This window comes from Thalassophryne amazonica, chromosome 20 (assembly GCF_902500255.1).
Source record: "Thalassophryne amazonica chromosome 20, fThaAma1.1, whole genome shotgun sequence".
Taxonomy (NCBI): domain Eukaryota; kingdom Metazoa; phylum Chordata; class Actinopteri; order Batrachoidiformes; family Batrachoididae; genus Thalassophryne; species Thalassophryne amazonica.
This window is the reverse complement of record NC_047122.1, coordinates 58817705-58830860: the sequence shown is the minus strand read 5'-3', so window position 1 is coordinate 58830860 and position 13156 is coordinate 58817705. Positions and strand designations below refer to the sequence as shown.

General features: G+C 38.7%; 1 protein-coding gene across 1 annotated transcript; it reads right to left on the bottom strand.

Annotated features, from left to right (window-relative positions):
- Positions 1 to 892: 892 nt before the first annotated feature.
- LOC117502383 (peflin-like) lies at positions 893 to 12910 on the bottom strand. Its single transcript, XM_034161412.1, has 4 exons — positions 12775 to 12910; positions 8472 to 8627; positions 6774 to 6917; positions 893 to 1509 (listed from the first exon to the last, which is right to left on the bottom strand). The coding sequence occupies exons 1-4, from the start codon at positions 12878 to 12880 to the stop codon at positions 1280 to 1282; spliced, it is 636 nt and encodes a 211-aa protein (XP_034017303.1). The 5' UTR covers positions 12881 to 12910; the 3' UTR covers positions 893 to 1279.
- Positions 12911 to 13156: the final 246 nt, after the last annotated feature.

The window sequence follows — 13156 nt, the reverse complement described above, 5'->3', positions numbered from 1 at the left end:
TGCACCTTACAGTAAAAATAATATAGTCAATAATGGACTAAACACACAAAGTATGACAAAAACACAGACATTTATTAGTTTTTGGCATGGTTGTAGATTTCAGAATATACAATTTTAGCTGTTAGGAATACCATATTTTCCAGAGCATAAGTCAATTTTTTTTTTTAAATTATACTCCATTGCCTTGTATGTCTTAATTATAACAATTGTAATAACTACGTGTGTGTGTGTGTATATATATATATATATATATATATATATATATATATATATATATATATATATATATATATATATATATATATATATATATATATATGTATAGAGCACTTTCCCAGGAGTAATGCACTCAACAAAATAAACTCCAATCACGAAAAAATAAATTCCAATAATAAAAAAAATTACATTACAGCAATGCACAAAAATCCCAAATTAATGAGAAGATAATACAGATATGCAAATACGTATACTCTGGAAAATGCTGTATAAAATGTACTGGCCAACCTCTAATCCACTGGGTTCAAACTGGAAAGCATAGTGGGGAATGTTTAGGAATTTAGACAGGATTGATATAGTTTACAATAATAATTCATAATTTGTTACAAATTAACAACATACCACGAATCGTGACTGTTGGACTGTACTGGCATTAAAAATACTGTGACCCATTGTTTGATGCAGCTGCAACACCAAGTAGTCAACACATGCACGTGATGCATGGAAATACAAGTTGGATCTGTTAAAAATGATTCTGTGAACAAGAATTCAAAACAATGTGAATATTTTGAATTCTTGTTCACATGCGGCTGCATGTCAGTTTAAATGGAATGTTTACACAGATCAACCCAATTTAAAAAGTTGAAAATTTCACGTGAAGAACTGAGGAAATTGGCACTGGTGCAATTTTGTCAGACTTCCCTAAATGAACATAAACCAGTGAGAAATCCTTCTGGTTGTGCAAGCACACGCAGTTTGACATCAATGAACAAAATTAAGGCATATTAACTATTTTGGTTGTTTAGATGCACCAGTGTGGTGACGTGTTATCAACCCACAGGCGATGTTTTTTGTTTTTTTCTCTGCAGATCTGTGGTGAAAACCTGTGACAAATATTACGTTATGAATGGCCGTGGCATTTGATGTTCTGCATTTACAGCACAAAGTCCAGAATCAACGTATCCTGACAGATATGCACACATATCAGGAGAGCAGAGGAAGGTGGGCACAATTTGACCTGAATGTGAGATGCCACACGGTGCATCCACGTAGAGGGGGGGTGTCACATGAGCCTGGTGATGGTGCCGCAGAGGAAATCTTCGTAGCTCATACGTATGTTGCCTGACATGTTTGTGTCCCTCTCCCTGAAGGCCTGGGTCATGCTCTGGAGTTGGACACACACCTGGATGAAGCTGTCCATTTGGATGCCGGGTCGCCCGCCTCGTACACTGAAGCGGCGCACGAGTGCCTCAGCAAACTGGGGACTCAGGTGGTATCCCATCTGGGTGAGCGCTGAAAGGACAATAAAACATGAAGGAATCTGCCTTCAAGGATATTCTTTGTTCTAGCCTTCTTGAGGAAATTGGTGCAAGATTACTGTTTAAAACAAATAAACAAAACAAACAAAAAACTGACAGTCTATTTTTGTTCAATAAAATTTAACATAAAACAAACACGAGTCATTTTTAAACAGACAATATCACTTAGGCCTGGGTAAAAAAAAAAAAAAAAAAAAAATATATATATATATATATATATATATAATATATATTATTTTAGAAATCACTACTTAAAACGTCACCAAAATATGAAATTAGTACCAATAATTAATGGTACTTGTACATATTGTATGTGCACCTTTATGTTTTAACATGTCAATAAAGATTATAACGAATGATATCTGTATAGTCTCATTCAGAAAAGAGAGTTAAATAAAAATGAAAAAAAAGCTGATTTAAAATCAATAAAAGTTGATTTAAATTGAAAAAAAAATCAAATATGACTTTTTAGAAAAAAAAGTCAATTTTTTTTAAATCAGCTCTGATTTCGATATTTGATGATTCTCAAATCAAAGAAATGTCATGTTGTCTTTGTAATGAGTCCTCAGCAAGACAGCATGACATAGTGCTGTTTGAATGTAAACTTGTTTTCAGACATAAACAGAATCTGAACAACATGAATATAAAAGACTGCTATGTATTAAAAAAAAAAAAAAGAGCTAAAACTCTGTGATGGAACGCCACACTGTGCTCTGACAGTGATGACAGTTGACTCTAAACAGAATACGTAAAGATTATTATTCATGTAGAAGACCGATAACCGATACTTGAAAAACGATATTTGCTTGCATAAAAAAAAAGTCAAAATTTCAAAAACACAGATCATTATTGTAGGTTTAACTAAGGCTATTATACTTTATATACTTATTACTGTTTTTGTTTATCTTGTTAGCTTGCTTGGTACGGTTGGCTTATTACGGCTAATTTAGCTCTTCTAACTAGAACTAGCTTATTTTCATTATTTACAATTTATTTTACATGGTGTAGATTTTTAATGATTCATCAGCTTATGTGTTCTTTTAAAGATATCAACATATAGTACCTTAGTTCTTAGGGTTTCCATTTGATAGCATATAGATTATGCTTTTTATTTTCCTATAGTATGCTAGCATAGTTACTTTAGATAGATAACAATACACATTACATCATAGCTTCTGTTTCTATAATAAATACCATGACCATGACCAAATCTTCTCCTGTATTAATATTTAGGTTTCAACACCTACTCCTGTATATTATATAGTACCATATTTATTGTATATGTTGTTTATTACCCTTAATATATATATATATATATATATATATATATATGATGTCTTATCTTTCTTAAGTCTTATTATTTATTATATATATACTTTTTTCTTGAGCCGCTTGGGTGGGTAGGGAGAGTTTCCATGGGATAAAAAAAGCTTTTCAACTTACCATCCCTGGTTCTCAAGACCAGGCACCTAAGTGGCTCTACTCTACTCTTTTCTACTCTTCTATTTTACTCTTCCTTTTTAGATATTTAGATATACCTTAGTATACTAGCGTAGTTCCACCTTAGAATTGGAATACAATATATAAGTTACACCTTACTGAATTTTCATGATTCATTCCACAACCTTTAAACATGACATTCACACAAAAACAGAGTCAAAGTTATGCATTTTATAACAAAACGTCTTATTTGCAAACTGGCTTCACAAATGACCATACGATAACCATACAAATGTTGAGTATCAGCATCAACCCCTCATCCATACCGGCGGACTTCATGTCGTTCATCCTGCAAACCTCTAGTTAGCTTTGTTGATAACCCGCACAAATGTCGAGAAAGATTCTGCATCCACAGGAACCCATGTACATGTAAAATCTATTAAAATTTATTGCTGTTTTTCTTGTTCCAAAAAGAGGGACAGCATTAAATCCAACCCTGTTTGTGTTTAACATGATGACTAGCAACCACGAACACAAGTGATTTCTATGTTGCTCAGTCTTCAACCGTAAACTGATTGTGTTCCACAAACATGTTGACAAAAGGGGAGGGGCAGAGCACCATCTGGTGGACAAATTATGCAACGATAACCCTCATGAAGCAGCCGATCTTCCGTCTCTTAATCTGAAATTGTCATTTATTGGCTGTTATAAACACCAACGGCCATTCATCTGCAAGTATCTCATATCGCCCAATTAAATCGACCTGAAGATTTATGAGTTGGGATTTAATTGAAATATATGTGTGTGAGAGGGGCTGAAAAGCTATTTCTCAAGCTGTAGGAGCATTTTCTCCAAACAGAGAAAAGTTGGGATAATAGTGAGCCTTTCCAGAAGTATCAAACCTTCAACGCCACTGAACCAACTCATTCAGCCAGTTTAAAAAATAAAATAAATAATAATTATAACCTGCAGGTGTTTCTCACCACAATGGAGGCCACTGTTCATGTCTCACGATCCACTGGGTAAAGTGGCAGCTCAAAACCCACTGCCGACCCAGAAGAACACAGACCTTGATCCCTGTCAAACCTGTTTGGAGAATCTTTTACAGAATGCTCTAGAAGACGGGAATCCTGTTACAGCTGTCACTAACCAAACAAAACAACACACCAAACACACTTGCAGTCACGTAGCGTGGTGGCAGTGTGACGGTGTGGGGTTTCACTGCCGTTTCAGGGCGTTGCCATAATTAATGGACAAATAAATTCTGCTGGAGAAGCCAAACACATAAGAGCAACTCCACATATGAAAGGCTCAAAAGAAATCAAAGTTTTAGAGTCAAAGTGCTGAGTGAACTCATTCGGATGCTGCGGCAAACCCTGGTGGGTTGTGCCGGAAATCCCTCCAATGTCACAGAAATTAAAACATTTCCTAAAAGAAGAGTGGACTAAAATTCCACCACAGTGATGTGAAAGACCCGTTTCAACTTACTGGAAGTATCTGGCTGCTGTTGCTGCTGGTCAGGTTGATGCAACCAGCAATTCAATTCATTAAGACAGTTACCCTTTCATACGATGACGTTTTAGGGCCACATTAAGTTTAGCTTTTTTTTTGGTAGACTACGAGAATAAAGTCGGAATATTACGAAAATAAAGTCAATTTTATGAGAAAAAACTTGTAATATTATGAGAATAAAGTCATAATTTTATGAGAAAAAACTTAAAGTTGTATTTATACGAGAAACAATAACCCTGCGATAATCGCCGGAACTACAGACGAAGTCCGTGTGGTTTTTCCTCCAAAAAAGACCCATTTTCTTGCATATTCTTTTCAAAGTTTTGATACTAATGATAATGTGGTGCAGATGGACCAAAAGAAGTAGTATTTGCTTATCTGTAAAACCTATACTGAAGTACAACTTAAAGCACTCCACAGATCTCATTTTCAAATGCAGAGTTTTTCTCTGATAAAATTACGTCTTTATTCTCATAAAATTACAAGTTTATTCACAATATATTACATTTATTCTGGTAATATTATGAGTATTTTCTCATAAAATTACAACTTTATTCTCATAATATTATGACTTTACTCTCAAAGTCTTAAAAATCAAAAACAAACAAACAAAAAAACTTAATATGGCCTTAAAACGCTGCCGTGCTTTCACATAGTGTGAGAAAATTATTTCTCTTTATGAAATTAATTATCAGAAAACTGTTGCCTCAGACAAAAATTTAGCCTAAGACAACTTCAATGAGACTGTAAATAAACTGAAGAAATCAGGAGGACAAATGCATTTTCACAACACTTTAGATGTAATTTGCAAACTACGAGGTCTATTAGAAAAGTATCCGACCTTATTATTTTTGTCAAAAACCATATGGATTTGAATCACGTGTGATTGCGTCAGACAAGCTTGAACCCTCGTGCGCATGCGTGAGTTTTTCCACGCCTGTCGGTTGCGTCATTCGCCTGTGAGCAGGCTTTGAGTGAGGAGTGGTCCAGCCCCCTCGTCGTCGTTTCGTTGCCAGGAAATGGCGGTATGATTTGGGCTTTTTTTCCCATCAGACGTTTTTCAGAAACTGTTAGAGACTGGCAGCTGGAAACCATTAGAAAAATTTATCTGGCTTTCGGTGAAAATGTTACGGGCTTGGCAGAGAATAAGGAGTGTTACTGTCGCTTTAAGGACGGCCCCCAGCGGCTGTGGGGCGTGCCGTGCTCCGAAGCCGCCATCGACAGGCTGAACGACCATTTCATTTCTAAATGGATGGCTGTCTGGATCCGTGACCATCGTGTGCCATTTCTCTGGTTATCACAAGAGCTGGACATCAACCATTTTCCGGCAGATTTCAGTTTTAACAAGAGATTTTGTCATGGAAAACCGAGCGGAGGCTTCGCGCGTTACGATGGATTTGCTACTGGAGTGAGACAAAACCACCTCGGTTTTGGTCTCACAGGACGGCTTTGAGATGGCGTTCAGACAGCTGTCGGTGGTTTTTCCATCGAGTGATTATCCGAGAAATTGTGGATGTGCCCAGGCCAGGCACATCCACAGTTTCATGTCAGAACATGTCCCGTGAGGCTTCATCACGGCGTTGCTGTGCGCCATGCGGCACCGCCGCAACGCGCGAAGCCTCCGCTCCTCTTTCCATGACAAAAACTCCTGTAACAGTGGAATGTGCCGTTCATTTCCAAACTGGACGCTGTGTTTTATCCGGACGTCGTCTGACTAGCACAGGAATTGTGAAAAGACGTGGACATCAGCACTTTTTCGGCACATTGAGACAGACGTGCGGAGGAATTCCGCGCGTCGCGGCGGTGCCGCATGGCGCAAAGCAACGCCGTGATTAAGCCTCACGGGACATGTTCTGGCATGTCCAGGCCATCCTTAAAGTGACAGTAACATTCCTTATTCTCTGCCAAGCCCGTAACATTTTCACCGAAAGCCAGATAAATTTTTCTAATGGTTTCCAGCTGCCAGTCTCTAACAGTTTCTGAAAAAATTCTGATGGAAAAAAAGCCCAAATCATTCCGCCATTTCCTGGCAATGAAACAACAACGAGGGGGTGGACCACTCCTCACTCAAAGCCTGCTCACAGGCGAATGACGCAACCAACAGGCGTGGAAAAACTCACGCATGCGCACGAGGGTTCAAGCTTGTCTGACGCAATCACACGTGATTCAAATCCATATGGTTTTTGAAAAAATTAATAAGGTCGGATACTTTTCTAACAGACCTCGTAAATGACAAAATAATCAGATGAACTGTAGCATCTCCTGCGGACAGACAGACAGACGTACCTTGGTGTAGCTCTGTGCCGTTGATGTAGCCTGACCGGTCACTGTCATACTGCTGGAACATCGCTCTCCACCTTTGCATGAAGTCCCACAGGGCTGTGAATCCAAAGAGGTCCATATGACCAGACCGTGTCTTGTCGAACATATCTAAGAGTAAATACAAAACACTGCACGTTCATTTCTACGACAACTATAGTGTTGGTGTAAAAAATGTTAACTACATCAAGTACTCAGCACAGCATATAAAAGTATCAAAATGTAACATGGGGCTTTTAAAAATTCCTAGTCACAGGTCGGTTCATGATTGACTGAACCTTCTTGGGTCCTTGGTGGTAACTACACAGGCAGACAACCAGTCCCTCCAACACCAAACCACCTGACTGTAACCATCCGTCATATCCAGGTGAAACACAGGCTTCTCCTTGGCCTTTACCATCTGCTGGTGTCCTCAGCACTGAGGTACCTGCATGCTATCATGCCCAGAGAAGACTGCTATATGGCCAAAATGTCACAGTCGACATTTCCTCCAATGCAAGTGGTACACCCCATCTGACACTTCCTAAGTAACTGTAAATCTTACACAAAGTCCTTCCAATGGTACCTCAAGCTGCCCTGAAGAGACCTGCTATCAAAGACATTCAGTCACTCCTTTAAGTTACCGGTTCATGTCAAAGTCTCACAACCAGACAGTAAGTAACAGAACCCTCAACATTTCAATCTTCATTCTCCTGCAAAGATATGTAAATATGCTAAGACACTTCTGCTTAGGGACCTCATGAGTCCATAAGCTCTTTCCAAGCGTCTTTCAATCTTAAAAGGCCTACACCCTAAAGGTATAGATGAAGCTCTCTCTCTGGTATCCTACAAAACCTTTGGGTGAACTACAGGGTTTCAACAGCTTAAAGAAAGATAGATTTAAGACTTTTTAATGACAGTCGGAATGAACCCTAAGAATAAATAAATAAGGGGCTGAGGGTTAGAGATAATTTGGCCCAAATATTTATTGTAACATAGAACACAGTCACCAGTTTAAGCCATGCTGCAAAATCTGCCCTGAAAAGCCAATTTTCTAAAATTTCTTTATTTCGTGTGTGTGTGTGTGTCCAAACCTTATCAGGAGTTTGTACCCAACAGATTTTCTAATGGCCTCTATTTATTAGTCGTGTCCGTCGCCATCCTTCTGTTTCCATTTCTGCAATACTTTATGCCAATTAAAGGTCTACTTCATTTCTTTGGTTCTATGATGCTAATGTCAGCATACTATATGTAGCTAGCAGTGTACTTTGACTTTTGAACGGCATTCTGGAATCCGTCTTGTTCAGTGTCTTTCAGAACGCACACAGCTTCTTAAAGTAAAGACTCACATTGTTTTATTATCATGGAATTACTCCTGGAATGTTTGGATTTTCCAAAACTGAACAGGCACCAAGAAAACAAAGGTTCCTTGCAGAAGTCATTTTATTTATTCATCCAGAATCATCTTCATGTGATCACTGACCCAATCTTAGGGGTTTGGGACACATAAAAAAAAGATTATTTCTCTTCTCTGACACTCAACATTAGGCATAGTTTATTCTGACCAAGTACATCTGTGAAAATATTTTATGGACTTATTTTAAATTCTGCCTATCAAAAGAACTCTGGAGGACTTCTAAATATTCAACAAAAATGCAGGGTTGAATTCATCTTGAACAGACTTACTGATCATCATGAGGCAGGTCTCATCATTGAAGGAAGAGCTGTTGGAGTTGAGAAGCGCCTGCTTCAGCTCTTTCAGGTTGATAAAGCCACTGTGGTCAGTATCAACACTCTGAAACCACTGGTAAGCCTCTGGGTTAACACCAGGGGGAATGTTTCCTATTCAAAAAGAAAGAAAAATAAGAGTATTCAGATGGAATATAATGGAGGGAGATTTATGTTGAACTTGATGACTCACATTGCCAGAACAATTAATTCTGTATTTGTTTCTGACACAGTTTTACATTTTCTTCATCTGTTGTGTCAACTGATATGATCCATTAAGCTGATCTGCGATTGTTATGTTTTTGCAACAGTGTTGGAAGCACATGCTGTTCTGTTTGCATTGGTCTTTATGTTAGCACATGAGCCCAAAGCCAATTTTGATTTGCAGTGCCTTACAAAAGTATTTACCCCCTTGGGCTTTGCCATTTTAAACACAAAAACTAATTCAGGCTTTAGATTAAAATTTCTAAAATCATGTAGCTTAAACTTAAACTGCAAAGCAAATCTCTATAAATCGATATAAATTAAATAAAAATATAAACCCCAAGAGTATGGATTGCCAAAGTAATGCCCCCTTTGGTATAAATGTTTATGTATCCAACCATTGGCTTGTCTAACAAAACTTGCAATAAAACTGATGATTTACATGTATTATTACTAAATCATGGTGTTGCCCAAAAAGAAGCATGATTATATAATAACAGCAACAATATAATAATAATAATCAATACACCACACATTTGTGCTCAAATTAATTTTACACTTTTGCATTATGAAGCTGCAGATTTCAGAAAATCTATATACATAAAGGGCTACGTTTGTCTGTCCGGGATAAACTCCCAAACTATAATAAGTAGCCCTAAAAACTATATACATTCTGAATCCTCATGACATGGGGAACAAACTGGTACCATTTTTTTAAGAGATTAACTGAAAATTACCCCCAAAATAGCCAGCTGTGGGTATGACCAGGCAGATTCAAATTTCCAGCCCTGTATATGTGTTGGCCATCTCTGTTTATTTAATCCCTTTCTACAGCACACTCAGCAAAACAACAGCATGCTTAGGCTGAGGCTGTGGGTATGACCAGGCAGATTCAAATTTCCAGCCCTGTATACGTGTTGGCCATCTCTGTTTATTTAATCCCTTTCTTCAGCTACTTTATGTTCTCAACTGTTAAGCACCTGACTGTCCTGTACAACACAGTTTGCCTTCCTGTCTGAATACATCCATTTTATGTTTGTAAAATTGCAATGTAAAAACAGTGAAATACACCACTACCTCAAGTTTGATTAATTGATATTTACATTTACTGTTACCTACCCTTTGTGTGTAATTTTGTTCTAAATTTGATTGCAAAACAAAGTCTGCATGAAAGACATCAAATGTGTTTGTCTTTTAACCAAGTATTTCCACTAAGTTTGGGAAGTCCACCTCTTACAGTTGTGCTGGACAAACTTTAGCCCATTAACTATTATATTTATAAGACATCAGCATTACAAAAACAAATGTTGGGCAATTGTTTTGATTAAAATGATTGACATTTGGCTTATGTCTAAAAGAGGTTAACCCGGGTAGCACCATGTACCCCAGCTTGTAATGCATAAAATCACAGCAAATACATTCAAACAAAATTTAAATAACTTTACAGCTACAGGGTGACCCCTCCCCCAAGCAAAAAAAACCCAGAACCCATAAAAATTGTAATAAATCCTACAAAGGTCCAGCAAATTTCAAGGAATTTGCTGGACTCACAGTAAACTTCATTCTGTGTACAATCAATCCTCAAAGTTTCAGTTATCTTGGTCGCTTTGCATAAAGTCATGTTCTTTCCTAAATATGCTCCAAATTGTCTGATTTGTTGGATAAATAGGCATCTGGGCCTGTTATGTCATTGTACAAATTATTACAATTTTTATGGGTCCTGTTTTGTTTTGTTTTTTGGGGATCACCCTGTACATACATGAAACAAAATGTCCAACATTATTATTATTATTACAAGTAAGAAATGTGTTGGTAGCCTGCTGTAGATTACAGCTTCTCTAACTTTAATTGTACCACCACCAGCAGAGTTTCACAAGTCACTGGCCGTGGCAAGGACAAGGCTCAATAAAAACGTGATGTCAGCAACGGAGACAAGTCATGGGCGAGAGGCCAGGAACTAAATACATGGAAGAGGAGACAGACGGTTAGAAAATATGGTGGCAGGAGAGGAGGGAGAACCAATTGTCAGGAATACGAATGAGGAAAGGAGACCAGGTGACGCTTTACGCCGGGACCTGATGGATTCCATCACCGCTGGGATTAATGGCAACACAGGCTATCAACTTCTGATTTCGCTGCTACAAGAAACGGCATAATCACACACATACACACTCGTACACTTTAGTCATTGTCTCACGCTTTGTTTAACCCTCATTCGGTATTAGCGGAGTCATCACTCTGCCCATGTAATCGTGCTGAGGGCTAAAAGGTGAACCCTGTCTGTACATATCAGTGTGAGCCACACACCGGCAATGCAAAGTTGTTTTCTATCCACCATCACATCAGGGAGTGAAGGAGGAAGAAAAGGGGAAGCAGGGAGAAGCAGTGAAGAGTGTAAGTACAAACTCCTCATGTTCAGCGATGTACGCTGAATCTAAATGTCCCCCCAGCGCCCAGGGCTAAACCTTGAAACCCAGCAGACTTAATTCATATCAACTGGAGAGTGACTCAGTGCATGAGGGCCGCTAGGATTTGAAATACGACATATCAAGTTCAGCGTCTCCCCGAGAAATATTTTCAGGCCTGCCTCCTCATTACCAAGTACATGGGTGCAAACAATATATTTGGGTAGAACCAGAATTTGATGTGCATATTTACTGTTATATTTCCCCTTAGTCGTCACAGACAGATCTCAGGTTAAGTGAGCACCCACACTTTCTTTTTGACAAAGTTTAAGTCCAGACACCCCGGTAAAGCATGTCCACACAAAAGGAGGCTGGGCCAACCATGGCCCACAGGCCACAAATGAGCAACCCTTATTCAGGAGCTGCACAGTGGCCGATATAAGATGCCGTCCAAAAAGCCCATGACGCAGATCACCTTCAGAAACAAAAACTTTTCCATCTTTTTTTAAATGACACATTGCCTTTAGCAGCACAGATGTATGGTGGGAAACAGGAGTTATCGAGAAGGTGTCTTAATACTGACAGAGAGGTTGATGAAAGAAAACATCTGCAATGCAAAAGTATAATCAAAGGTGGAGGGTAACATCTGAGTTTTGGTATGTTGATAGAAGTCAAAATTTGTGGAGTAGATGTCAGATTCTGACACCTCACTCTGATACAGACAGAATGATATTAACAGTTTTTAACATTGTACTGCTGTTAGCTGAATGCTGATAAGATAAAAAAAACAAATAATAAGCCAATTACTGCCACATCAAATCACTTGAAATAGTTCCTCCGTAGAAGGACTGTGTGAGAGAGAAACCCATAATCAAAGCACTGCAGACCTGCTAAATTATTACTGACATCCAAATTAACAGATATTTGGTTGTATTTTTCATTTGAATTAATAGTACAATATTTCCAACCTTCAGGTGGTTCTCGTAGGCTAGGATGATCGTACTGTAGGAGAAACACTGATGTTACCTCTATGACACTATGTTGCTCATTATTGTGTATTTGATGCCTTATATTTTGCTGTCACAACTATTGGTACCAACAAATGTATCAGACCTTTGACATCAATGGTGACATGTGTTGATGTCCAGTGAACTGCAATCATATGGATGTCTGATTGTAAAATAATTCACCTCTTTGTTTTGGTCAAAACATCACTAAGCAAACATTCAAATAAATGACTGCTGAACACACTGTGTGTGTGTATGTGTGTGTGTATAATATCGCCTAGGCTCACATTCCTGTGAGTTACATGTGTGCTGTTTTATAGAACACTGAAAATCTGTTAGGATGGTGTTTCTTTGTAAATTAGGCATACCTGCAGCCAGGTTCTTCCTACCCTTGTTATGCTTCCATGATTCCCCAAGTCGTCTGTGTTTTACGCGACAGCACTGTGAACTGGGGAAGCCTTGCAAAAACGTGGACTCGTGCATAAATGGCACAAAATGTGTGTGAAAGCACTCTTGTGCACTTGATTAATTTGTCAGTTGGACAGCCTTAAGCCCTCAAAGCCTGTGAGTTTGTGAGTGTGGACTTTGAGTTTGAGCTTTAGGCTCCCAAATGCAAAAACATACAGAGCTTTAGGATATGGTTACCTGCAGGTGCATGTTGTCCATACATTCCTCCCTGAGGGTGTTCCCCCATACGGCCCACCAGTGGATCCATAATGCCCTCCCTGCCCTGGCACTCCATAACCGCCATGAGGAGCTCCTGGTGGAGCTGATGCACCTCCATATGAGCTGAAGGAGATGTGTATAGGGGCCAGTTCCTTCCCATAAGGAGCACAGGTTGTGGATTTCCTGTTGGGTAACCCTTCAAAGAGGCAAGCGCATAGTTCACTGGATTGTATGATAAACACAAAAATCACAATGTGCTGTTGGCAGCTGGTTACAAACTACTGCAGTGTAGTCCTGACACAAAAACAATCATCAGCTATTCATCAAGGCATGACATCAACCTTGTTGCAGAATGTCAGTT